Here is a 12,624-nt window from a genome sequence, read left to right as displayed (position 1 = left end):
TTCCAACAGCAGTCTCTGTGACCAGTAATGCTGTGAGGAAGGGGCCCAGCAGAGGGCCAGAGAGTCTGGAAAGGGGGGGCATGGGTTGAAGGGGATGCCCTATGAGAGGAGGGGTCCTGATCAGGAGAATCTTAGTAAATGGGAGCTCCAGAAAGGAGCCTGGTGAGGGGCACCCCGTGGGAGCCGGGGGCCTCTGATGGGGAGACGCCCAGGAGAAAGGGAGCTGTGGAGAAGGAAGGGGTTTTCTGGAGGGGGCCCTGGTGGAAAGAGGACCCAGCAAGGGGACTCCCATGAAGTGGCATGATGAGAGTAAGCCCTTGCTGGGAAGACATGGGGGGCTGGGGGTGTTGGTGAGTGATGGGATTGGGTCAGGGGTCAGGACCTCTGGTAACCACTCTTGCCTCCTGTCTTCCAGGCTTACAGCTTCGCCATGGGCTGCTGGCCCAAGAATGGACTTCTAGACATGAACAAGGGCCTCAGCCTGCAACACATAGGCCGGCCCCACAGCGGCATTGGTCAGTCCCTCCACATATCCCCCTGGCAACTCGGTCCGTCCCCTGCCCACATGCCCCAGTCCCCTGGCACACAGAGGGGTTCCGTGGCTCATTCAGTGCTCCAGCAGGGAATGGGGGTGGAGTGAGGGGAGAGTGGAATCTGACCATTGGAAAGGATCTCTCAAAACAACATTCAAGAGGAGGCTGGGGTCTGGGCTTAGGGTGGGTCACAGGTGGCCTTGGATTCAGGCCAAGGGATCCTGCCCTTGGCTGCATCTTTGGTGGGTGATGTCCTCAGAGGGGTGGGCACATGTCAGCTTACCCACCCCCCGTGGAGCTAGAGAAGGCTGTTTAATATTGTTTCAAGTCTGTGGCCACTAAACTGGGCGATCAATGGGAGTTAAGGAGATGAATTATTTAAACCTCACCAGCTTTTAATTAGTCAGGGTCCTTCTGACCGATGGCTCTGTCCACAGGGTATTGAACTCCCCCGTAGGAGCAGCAGCCTCCATTGAGCGGTGCATGGGTTGGGAGGAGCCACTTGGGGTACCAGATGGGGGTGTACCCTCAGGGGGGATTCCTGCATGGGAGGGGGCTGGTTCTAGGCATTGGAGGCTCTGCTAGCTTCTTATATATATCATTGTGGATATGTGTCTGTGAGTGTATGTGTGTGTGAATGGCACCTTCAGCTGCATGTCTCTGTGTGTTTGTCTAGGGGTTTATATGTGTCCATGTATGTGTATCTTTTTGAGGGATACGTGTATGTGTGTATGTGTAACAGTGTATCTATGTACATTTTCCTGGGGGCATCTGTCTGTGTATGGAAGCAACCATCAGCCTGTATGTGTATCCATCAGAAAGCGTGTTTGTTCATTTCTGTGTATCTTATTTTGTGTGTGCATCTGTACACATGGGCATACAGATGCTTTCAAGCAGGGTACTTGACAGGCATAGGCTTTGTTCCAAGTGGGGAGGAGCAGGGGTGTCCCTGGGTGGTGCTACGACATTATCATAACCTGTGTACCTTTGGGAGGTATGAGGGGGAGGGGACTGGCAAGATAACACCGAAAGGGTCCAGTCACCTGCTGCAGACTGGCCCCTAATCCTGTCCGCAGACATCACAGGTGCCTAGCGGGGCTGGGCATGCTGAGTGGATGTTCCTGTCCTCGGGGAGCTCACATCCTGGAAGGAGACAGAGACTGAACTGGGCAGTTGCCACCCAGGGTACTCAGGGTCGTGATAGAAACACCTGGGCTGCCCCAAGGGAGGTTTCCCCTGTCCTCAGTTGCCAAGTGGCTTCTACTTCTTCATTTACATTTCATTGACTTCAGGGACACCCCATATCATTCTTATTGGCCCCCAAGGCTCTCCTGGGGTCCAGGGGGAAAGAGAAAGTGGTCAACGGGCCTGGGGAATTGGGAGTACCCCACAACCACTGCTGTTCCCTCCCACAGGAGTTATTTCGTACAGCCTAGAGGAGACCCCAAACCTAGCAAGCTGATAGGCCTTGGAGGTCAGCAGGAAGTTTCCTAGAGAAGATGAGACTTGGGTCAGGGGATGCCTGAAGGATGAATAGGAGTTTGCTAGGTAGGCAGATGGGGGAAGCGTTTTCCACTTTGGGGAAACTGTGTGTACAAAAGCCCAAGGGCAGGAGGAAGCCTGACATGCTAAGAGGATAATTTTGGATGTCTGCAAGTAGTTTGCCATGACTGGAGTGGGACATTTGGGTTAGGAAACGGCTAGAAATTAAACGGGGAACAAGCCAGCCTTGAATGCCAGGTTAGAGGGTGTGGCTTTTTGTGAGGTTTTGAGGAGACAGGAAGTTCGTGAGTGAGATAAGGACAGGATCAGAGCTCAGATCCAGAATCAGTGAGGCAGTTGGTGCTGTACACACTAGTTCTAAGTAGGTGCTCAACAAATGCTATGGTAGATGAATGGACAGTTAGTGAGTGAGTGGATGAATCAGTGCAAGCGTGACGGGAAAGGGAGGGACCGGAGAACCAAGGCCACTGAGAAGACTTGCATTGGCCCAGGGAAGGAGGAGCTGCCAGAAACTGAGTCTGCCTGGTGGGAGGGGCTGGCAGGACTGGGTTAATGCACCCCACGCAGCCTTGAGTTGGGTGCCCTGCTTCTGTGTATCTGTCCTGGGGGTGTTTGTGAGAGGAAGGGGTTCCTTGTTCCCACTTTCTGCTGCCTCCTGGGACTCATTGATGTCGTTCTTGTTGGTTCACCCATGTTGACTCTGGGTTGGACCCCTGAAGTATTCCCTCTTTCTTCAGAGAAGAAGGTTTTTCCATCTGGGTGGGCCCCAGGGGACAGCCCAAGGTTATGGGTGACAATAAAGTCAGGGCTTTGGAGCCAGAAGCAGTTCAGGCCCTGTGACCTTAGACAAGGGCCAATGCTACCTGCCTCTCGGGGCTGTTGGGAAAGCTCAGCGAGGTCCCCTGTGTGAAGGGCCTGTGCGGTCTGAGCACACAGTGGCTGCTCAAGGAGCTGCCTCCTCTGTGGCTCTGCCCATGCCAGGGTCTCCCCAGGGCACTGGGGGCTCCTGGCACTTGGTCCTTGTATCTGTGAATGAAGAGGGCTGCCCTGCCAGCTCCTGGCTGGCTCTGAGGTGTGGGTGAGGGTGCTTGGAAGCGGGGGAGGATGCAGGGCATTAATTGGGCTGGGAGAGGCGGGGAGGGGAGGTGCGGGTTTTGAGCGGTGAGGTTAATGGCCCTCGCGCCAAAGAGACAGCTTTAATGAGCTTCAGCTGACGGTGCCCTGAGTTACTGTGCGTGCTAAAAGGGTCGCGCTGTAAGAGTTTGATGTGGACTGTTTCCCAGCCCTGGGGTCAGGGGTCAGCTCCTGTCACTGGCCATTCAGGCTGGTCCTCAGTGACATGGTGCTAATTAACTGTGTGAGGAGCTGCCAGCCCGAAGTGGGGAGTGGTATGTATCTTGCTGGGAGGTGAGGCAGCACTAGTGATGCTGGGTAAGGGCTCTGCAGATCCCACAGCCTGGCCCTCTCCAGGAGCTGCTGGCTTCTCCCACAATGCTGTGGGGGGCAGTGGCGGGGTGTGCAGGTCACCGATGACCCTGGGCCCTGGAGGGATCTTCTGAGTCTCCTTCTAAGGTATGTGTGGCAGGGGAAGCCCGTGGGGTCTACCTGGCGGGAACTCCTGCTGAGCATTGGGGTGGAGGAGGTGCTGACAGAGTAAGGGGGCAGGCGTGCTGGAGGCGTGGGCTGACGGGCAGGGCAGGGGCCTAGGCTGTGGAAGGGAGGGGCCCACTGGGATCGGTGCGCCCGGCTGAGCTGTTTGAGGGGGAGCCGTAGGGTGTTTGGATAGAAGAGTGACCTGGTCAGAGTTGGGTTCCAGTCAGCGCCATCTGAGAGTATGTATAGGGAGGACTAGTGAGAAGAAATCGCAGAAGGGGAGGCCACGGGCGTCGGGGTGGGGGTATATGTAATAAGGCATGCGGGAGGTGGTGGTTAGTTCAGGGCCGGCAGTGGCCATGGGGAGGGAGGTGGTGGACGTCTGCCTTGCACCTACTGTGTGTCAGGAGCTGTGGTAGGTGCTGAACGTGCATTGGGAGATGACAGCCACAGGGCCCTGCCCCCACCCAGCTCACAGGTACAGTCGCCAGGATGGGGTGAGGGCTTGGCCCTGGGGACTGAGGAAGAGGTAGAGTTCCAGGATGGAGCTCTGGGCAGAGAGGGGGCTCGGGGGCTGTCCCAGTGGGCTCGTGGTCGGGGAGGGACGCCTCCTCCTGGGGGGTGGATTTGCCCTTGGGAGCCTGGTGAGCAGGGTGGCATGGAGCAGGTTGTAGGTGAGGGGACTGCACATTTGTAGGACTGCTGACTGGCTGGGTCAGCGGGCTCCGTCAGCGCTCTTGGCTCAGGCACCTTCCGAGGCAGGGCGGCCTCCAGAGGGGACTGCTGAGTGGGCCTTCTTTCATTTCAGCAAGTGGTCAGCACAGCACTCACATTATCCAGGGCGCTAATTTAATTTTCACACTCTCATGAAGGCAGGCATTATCGTTCCCATTTTACGGATTGGGAGGCTCAGGCTTAGTTAAGTGACTTGCTTGAGGTCACACAGGCAGTTGAACTGAGGAGCCAGGATTCAAACCCAGGTCCACCTGAGCACAAAGCCTGTGTTCTCACCACCGTGCTGAGCTAGGAGCACCTTTTTGGTCTTGGGCTTTGTGCTGCCAACAGAGATGGTGAGGAAGAAAACAAGCTCACGTTCTCCCTTTCCCTCAGTGTCGTGTAAAACACACAGGTCTTGACAGTCTTCGGTAGCAGCAGCTGAGGAAGAAAGGGGCGGGGGCATCTCCACCCTTCACCCTGCTACAGTCGCCCTTGGAGCCGGGGCCCTAACACTTGGCTTCCGGCCTCCTCCTGACCCCGACAGTTAGTTCTGCACTGTGATTTCTGTTGGCTCTCCACCTCGTGGCCCAGGAAAATCCTGCCCATATTCCAGGGCCCCCCTCCTCTGGGGATCTTGCCTGGCCCTCCCACTGTGAGCGTGCAGAATACATCCCGGGACCCCAGTTATAGGTGATGATCAGGCCCTACGTACTTGACCTCTCTAAGAGCGGGGCCTGGGCCTCCTTCCCTTCTTTCTTTTTGGAAGTCTGCACGGGAAATGTCAGATTTCCCCTGTTGTTGGGACACAGAGGCCCCACAGACTGCTGGTGTCACAGGCGGGGAGAACAGTCGGAACCTTCCCTGGTGCCCAGCTGGGTGGTCTTGCCCTGGCCGCTTACCCTCTCTGCTCAGGGACTGGGGGTCCCAAAGGCTCTAGGTGAGACGGGATGGCCCGACACCAGGTGGGCTCTCTCAGAAGCTTGCTGCCCAGCACAGTTTGGCAAGAGAACGGGCCAGCAGGTGGCAGGTGGGGCCTGGCCCTGGGGGGCAGTGCTGGCCTGTGGGCTCCCCTGAAGGAGTGGGGTGTCTATCAGAGTCCAGTCAGAGCACATTAGCTCTGTGACACGGATCTCATTAGCGCCCGTGAGAGGTGTCACTGCAGGAGAATCGTTGGTTCAGGGAGATGCTTGTACCAAAAGGAAGAAAGGACAGTGACAGCCTTTTCTCTGCCGCCTCCGCTGCCGCGCTCCCTGGGCTGCCCGCCCTCCTCCTCGTGGGGGGGTGGGGTGCTGGCTAATGAGCTCGTCTGCAGTACAGCTCTGCCTTTCCCTCCTTGAAGTTCCCCGGTCCCTCTGAAGACCTCGGCCCAGGATTAGCACACACCAAACGCCAGCCCCCCTCTTGCCCAGCAGGGAGTTCCTTCTGATCACCTGCTCCTGCTGCTGTGGGCGAGGGAAAGAGGTGGGGTGAAGACAGAGCCACTGGGGGGCACCCTTGGAAGGCTCAAGCCCCTCTGCCTCCCTTGACAGAGTGACCATGCCCACCTCTCTGCAGTGGGCTCTTCCCAGAATTCCCATCTTCTCCTCCCCTCCCCCATGACATCTCCTGCCCAGGCAGCGTCCCCATCCCTGTGGTGAACCCTCCTCCCAGGGGGAGAATGTGGGGACTCTGGCCAAGGGTCCAGCAGGTAGGATGTAGACCCGATCTGACCTTGGGCTTCCTGGCTGAGCTAGGGGGCTTCAGAATCAGCCAGAGCCCAGTCTGGGCTTTGGATGACCTGAGGGTGGTGAAGAGTTGATATGAGGCTTCTGCAGCCATGATAACCCTGTCCCGGAGAGGCAGACGGGTGCCTCACCCCCTCCCCTCTGCTTTGGCCATATTCAGGGCTGGGAGGGGAGGAGTCAGCACAGCTGCCTTATGAGGAGGCGTCAGAGACAGCTGGAGTGTGCTTGTTTCCCCAGCACTACCACTCCCCTACACCACCTCCCGCCTCTCCGCCCCATCCAGTTCTTTCTAGTGTGTCCCAGAGAAAGTGAGGAACCAGGGGATGGCCAGCCACAAGGAGGGTTAAGTCTCCAGGCATTGACAGGGCCTCACTGGCCTGCCTGCATTAGTGCTCAGGGCTGCTCATGCCTTCCCCCCTGAGCTGGCACCCTTGGAGTCCAGGGACATCTGAGGAACTGGTCCTTGCCAGATACCAGGCTCTAGTCTTCAGGAGCAACTACAGATGGAAAAATGGATGGACGGATGGATGAGTGTAGTGACAGATAGATGGAGGAGGTTCTGGTGTATGTCTGTGTGTGTTCTGTGTGTGTGAGATGCGCTGGGAAGTACAATCTTTGTTTCCCTACCTTCCTAGCCCCAGGCCTGGCTTGGCCTCCCCTTGTCTCTCTCTGTATCTCCTGTCAAACCATCGCAGACATAAATGACAAAGAAATCAGAAAGACAGATCAATGCTGGCCAAATTAGCACTTGCAGATAGACTGTGTGGGGATGTCAGCGCCCTGACCCCTGGTGATCTTGCAGCCTCCGCTGCTGATATTATGCAAATTGCATCCATCTGGCAGGACCTGCGTGCTGGCTGCTTCTACTCAGAGGAGTAATGGGCTGGGGGTGGGCAGGAGTGTTGGAGCAAGAGTTGGAGTGAGTGTGTGCGTGTGTGTGCATGTGTGAGCATGTGCTTGAGTGTGTGCGAGGGCGTGCGGTGCCCACCAAGCACTGGGCGGTGATGGAGTGATTGACAGGGCAGATAAGGGGCTGCATTGGATTCCTTTGGGCTGGGGGATTAGGAGCAGCCACAGATGGGAGATAACCGGACTTCATTTCAGTTTATTTTCCTCCTTATCCCCTCTCCCCACCTTCACTCCCCGAAAAACACAGTCTCTGTAGTTTGTGTTTTCATCAATATTTGCAAATCATTACCACTGGTTTAAGGTGAGAGACAATGTCAGGGCCCAGACCAGGCCAGCCCTTCCCCCAATCCTGTACAGGTCTGGTACCTTGAGAATTAATACCTAGAGCAGTCCAGTCAGCCTTCACTCCACTGGTGTTCACAGCATCCCCTCCTTCCAAGCCCACTGTACTCAAGGGACGATCCATACCTCATGGACCAGCCCTACTAACTTACCTTATCTGACCTCAAGCCACCTGACAGTCCTTAAGCTGGGCCCCTGCCCCTCCCACCTGAAACTGCTGTGTGACATTCCTGCCCCCAAGCTTTGGTTCCAGCATTGGTGCTTCTGCCCCTGGTATCAGCTGGGTCTCCTGGGAGCTGCTCTTTTTTTCTGCAGGGCTCTGGACCCTTCTTCACAGCTCCTTCTGTCCCTGACACTATTGACCCAGCTGGACAAAGCGAGGCCTGTGGCCTGTGGAGCAGGGAATTTGTTTGGTCTGGTCTGAATCCGCCATCCACACCTGTATCCTTCCACAAGATTTGCTGAGTGCCAGATGTAGTACAGAGGACTTTATGTCTGTAATCTCATTGAATTCCCAAACCCTGTGAGACTGGGTCTGTCACCTCTACTGTATATAAGGAAACTGAGGCTCAAGAAGGTTGTCATGCACCCAAGGCAGCAGGGCAAGGAAGCGGGAGAGCTAGAATTTAAACACACATCTTTCTAGGGTCAGAGCTCTTAACCACCAAGCTCTCCTGCCTCACTGCCATGCCACCAGCTGCAGACACTCACATCGCCACGCCTGGATTTGTTTAAGGGAACCACCCTTGCACAGTAGGCAGACAAGTTCCTTCAGCTCCTAGCCTCTGAACACAGACCCTGACCCAGACCAGACCCCCTGCCGGGCTGAAACAGCTGAACCAGCCCGAAGGGGGCAGGATTCAAATGCATCTTGCCCTCAGGAACTGTGTGTCTGAGACAGTTGGGCTGTATCAAGAAGGACACACAGAGGACAGAATGCACCCAGCGGCTGAGCCAGCCCAGGGATATGTCACAGCACGTGCCATCCAGGACCCTGCAGCTCAGGGAGAGGTGCCGAGCCGCTCAGGCCAGCCAGCTATGGCTGAGGGAATAGCTGTCCCAGGAGCCCCGCCAAAACTGGGTCCCCGCTGAACCCTCCCACCAGGCAGGGTTGGGAGCTGGGAGTGCTGGGGACATGTCCGGGGACATGTGTGCAAGGGGAGCTTGTCCTAATGAGGAGAACATGGCTGCTAGTTAGGCGAGGGGCGGGCGGGGAGCCGCAGAGCTGATTGAAGGCAGGGGCAGGGGTCAGACAATTAGGCCCAGATCCGGCCGTTTGATGTGAGTTCTGAGGCCTCAAAGCCTCCCTTCAGCCCGCTCCCTCCACTCCCTCCTCTCCCTCCTCTTTCCTTTCTTCTTCTGCCCAAAGGCAGGAGGGATGGAAACGCTTACTCTCACTGTTACTATTATTAAACTCTGCAGCAGGCCAGCCAGACCCCAGGACTCCTGCCCACAGGGGGCACCCCAGGCCCCCAGGAGGCTCCTTGGGCCCCAGGGGGGGCATCTGGCCAGAAGCCAAGGCCAGCCCAAGGACAGGGATGAGATGAGTCCTAGGGCAGGGTAACCCTGCTTGCTTCTCTTGCTTCTGAGGGAGTGAATAAGGTTGCCCAGTGGGGATTTGGTCCTGGAGCTGCCGGGGCCACATCCCAGGCCCGCTTAGACCATCACCTCCAGCAGCTACCTGGTTCTTTCATATTCTGCCCTGGGGGTTTGGGGGTTAGGGCATGGATCATTCACACTCATAGCCCATCACACAAATCTTTGTCTGCAGCAGTCACAGCAAAACCTTGCCCCACAAGGTAAAGATACATAGGGCCACACGGCTCCACAGTGCTGTCACAGTCGTACACCAGAGCAGGTCCCCACCCCCCATATGAGGGCCACACGTACCATCACAGGGTCCTTTCACCCACAGGGTCTTGCACAAAAGCCTTGACTGTCTCTGGTGGCAGGGCTCTGGGAGCTAAGCCCCTCCCCTGGGGTAGCTGGGAACCGCAGCCCAACCTGGTATCTAGGGTGGGTGGGTACCCTTCCAGTTCCCCATCCTAGGTAATAAGCCTTGAGAGCTGGTACTGACCAGAGAGTGGGAGGAAGCCAGACTGGGGCGGGGGTGGGGGGAGCAGTGGGTAGAGGGAGGGTGGGAGCAGAGATAAATGTTAGCTCATTTCTTCCGTAATTAGTTACTCCCTCATCCCCGCGTTGTAATTGTGAACAAGCTGTAATGTTTAATTAGTCTGTAAATGAAACCCCAATTTCATAATGGCCTGGCTGACAGGGCTAAGTGAGCAGCGGGGGAAGCAGAGGGGAGGTAATCGGGAGGGCCTGCGGGGGTGGTGGGCAGCAGGCTCATGGGCTCACCTCCTCTCCTCTTCAGCCCCAGCCTGGCCTCTGTCAGGGGAGGCTCTGTGACTGATCCAGTCCTTGCCCTCCTGCCTTTAACATCCTCTCCACTGGCCCTTCTTACCAGAGAAAGGAGAGGGAAGAGAAGGGTCCTGGCATCCTCCTTCCTCCCTCCCTCCCTCCCCTTCAATTCTCTGGTTGGGATACCACAGTCACAGCCCAAACTAGATGCTTCTGGTTGGAGAAGCTGACTCTGGGGTGCCCAGGCCCTGTGACCCCAGCAAGGATGATCCTTCCTCCCTAGGTCCAACCTTCCCCCTCCCCAAGTCATCCTACTAAGAGGCCCTTGCTTGCTTGCCCCTGGACTTCAGGATCTGGCCCTACACCTCAAGGAGCCAGTGATTGGCACAGGACTGGCTCCTCCCTCTGCAGTCCGACTGCTAAACGTAATCAGCATCCGCGCGCTAGGCCGGCACCCCAGGCCAGACGTTACTCTCGGTAGTTATCTCCGCACACTGCGATGAACCGGAGCTGCCGCAGGGGGGAGCCCCCGGCCCCATCGCGGCCTCATCGGCCTCTGCCTGTCTCTGCCACAGCATCCTCGCCGTCTGCACGCGCCCCCGCCCCGCCTGCTGCAGCCATAAATCTCAATTTACGAGGGCGGCTCTGGTGGGGGAGGGAGGCAGCGCCGCTAATGACGGCTCCTCAGCCGGATTTTTCATGTTGCACAGTCATAAATTTTTAAGAACAGCATGGGCAGCACGTTAGCGAGTTATCGAGGCTGCCTCCACGCCGGCTGCCTAGTTCCAAGAGAACAGAGACCCGGTAGGGCAGAGGAGGCATTTAGGGCAGGGGTGGGGCCCGGCAGTCAGGCTAGCCTGAAGGCAGGGGTAAGGCTGGGCCAAGCAGGCAGGCTAGCCTGAGCCTTCTCACAGGGCGGGGCAGTGCTGCCAGAGCAGCTCCCAGCCAAGGACAGGCGCATGGGCGGGATCAGGCATGCGGGCACACAGACCATGGCGTTGGGAGGCGCTGAAGGATGCCTCTGCTCCAGGACTTGACACCATGATGGACGGAGAGCCTGGAGACACATGGGTTTTCAAAGTGGCCACTTTGAATAGAATTACACACCCCGATCATGTGCACAATGAGGTCTCTGCCCTGGCAGAGCTACACTTGGTTCATCAACAAGGTGCCTTTTAGGATTGTCCTCAAGAACTAGGGTCCATGGAGTCACCAAGGGAGATCCCTGGGGAAGAGACCCCACAGAGGGGTTAGATCTATGGATATGCGGGAGCCAGGAGCCTGGAGCCAGGCTGACCTCATCCTGGTTACGGCCCATCACTTCAGGTTGTGTGGTCCTGGGTAAGTCATTCACCATCCAGGGCCTCTGTTTCTTCCTCTTTTAAATGGGGCTGATGATGGCTCCTATCTCTCAGGCTTACTGTGAGGCTTACTATGAAAGTACTGTAACACCCCGCGTACAGGTTAGCTCATTCCAACCTCGTCTATTTAGATCTCTGGGGAAGGATCTCCCCAGAGAGAGATTCGCTCTTGTGCGGTCATTCACTCAGCGGGTGTTTGCTGGCATCTTGTGGGTGCCCTGTCCAGTGCTGGGTTTTCAGAGGTGAGGCAGGTTCCTTCCTGGGGGGTGATGTGAGCATTGTGGCCGAGGCCGTTCGGTGTCCCCAAGCCCTGGCCTGCCACGGGCACACCTAAGCCTCAGGGTGCTAAGGCCCACACTGGCCCCCTCAGAAGCCTCCAGGCCAGATGCTCGCCTGAGTTTCCTGATCTGTGCAGTTGAAGGTTCATAATCTTGACTGCCGCTCCGGTGTCACAGGCGCAAGGTCAGGCAATTGTATGTCACTCAAGTCGGCAGAGGTGGTGTGAGTGTGTGCTTGTGTCTGGGTGTTCAGGAGGACTCTGTGCTAATCCGCCGGGACAGATGCTGGTCATTCAGGGAGAAGAGTGCTCCTTTCTCAAGCCTCTCTCCTCGTGCCCTGTGCGCGGCAGCACAATGCCCTCCCTCATTTTCTGGAACCTGCCATGCCTTCGCTCACCTCAGGGCCTTCCCACGTGGCTTTATTTTCCTTGGGAGCCCCCATTCCCACACTTGGCCTAATCAAGTCCTGCTCCTCCTGCAGAGCACAGCTCAGTTTGCTTTTCAAGGAAGCTTCCCCGACTCGTAGCCTTGGTCAGCGCCCCTCCTCTGTGCACTCCCCCTTTGGAGCATCCCGTCACAGTCCTCATTAAGAAGTTGTTTAATGCCTCTCTCCCCCACTAGATTGTAAGTTCCCTGAGGGCAGGAATTTATGTCTGTTTTGTTCAGCTTGTATCCCCAAAGCATATCATAGTGTGTGACTCTTGTGGATAGATAGTGAGTAAAATGTGTTGATTTGAATTGAGTTAAATTGAGCTGAGGTGGCTCGGCCCACCCCTGGGTGCCAGGGCAGGGGGCGGGGGCTAGGGAAGTGCCTGGAGCTGAGGTGGTTCCCATTAGTCCTCATGATTAATTCACAGCCACACTGTGATGGAGTGGGCTTGTCCCCAGTCAGCGCCTCCGCTGGGGCCCACCTGTTAGCGACAAACAAACAAAGGGGATAAATAATGCATTGGGAGCTGAGCCAGGCAAGGCAGCGGTATTGAAATTAATAGGGATTAGCTGAGCAGCTTGAGGATGAAATATTTACCAGGTGGGACTGGGCTTAGGGAGGGCAGCCCCCCTCCCAGAGTCCCCAGGCATCGCCAGGCCCTTTTCCAGGGCATCATTGGCGGGGTGTACGGAGCCCCAGCAACACAGCTTCCGCCCCCAGATGTCTTGGTTCAGGACAGGCTGGCCAGGTCACTTGAGAGCTCAGGTCCCAGCCAGTCTCCTGGCACAGCAGGTCCTGAGGAAATGAAGGTACTAGGAAGGAGTAGAGGTGGGGAAGGGGCCGAAGCCACTGGCACGTTGGAATCTGAGGAAG

General features: G+C 56.8%; 1 protein-coding gene across 3 annotated transcripts in view; it reads left to right on the top strand.

The window, feature by feature from the left end:
* Nucleotides 1-12,624, top strand: part of ERI3 (ERI1 exoribonuclease family member 3) — a 129,091-nt gene that overhangs the window by 103,368 nt on the left and 13,099 nt on the right. For all 3 annotated transcript variants that reach the window (XM_065879798.1, XM_065879791.1, XM_065879807.1), the window contains one exon: nt 416-515. In XM_065879798.1, coding sequence (XP_065735870.1) covers nt 416-515 — 100 coding nt within the window. The remainder of the gene's footprint in view (nt 1-415; nt 516-12,624) is intronic.

This window comes from Phocoena phocoena, chromosome 1 (assembly GCF_963924675.1).
Source record: "Phocoena phocoena chromosome 1, mPhoPho1.1, whole genome shotgun sequence".
Taxonomy (NCBI): Eukaryota; Metazoa; Chordata; class Mammalia; order Artiodactyla; family Phocoenidae; genus Phocoena; species Phocoena phocoena.
Note: the sequence above shows the minus strand (reverse complement) of the source record. Positions and strands in the feature narration are given on the sequence as shown.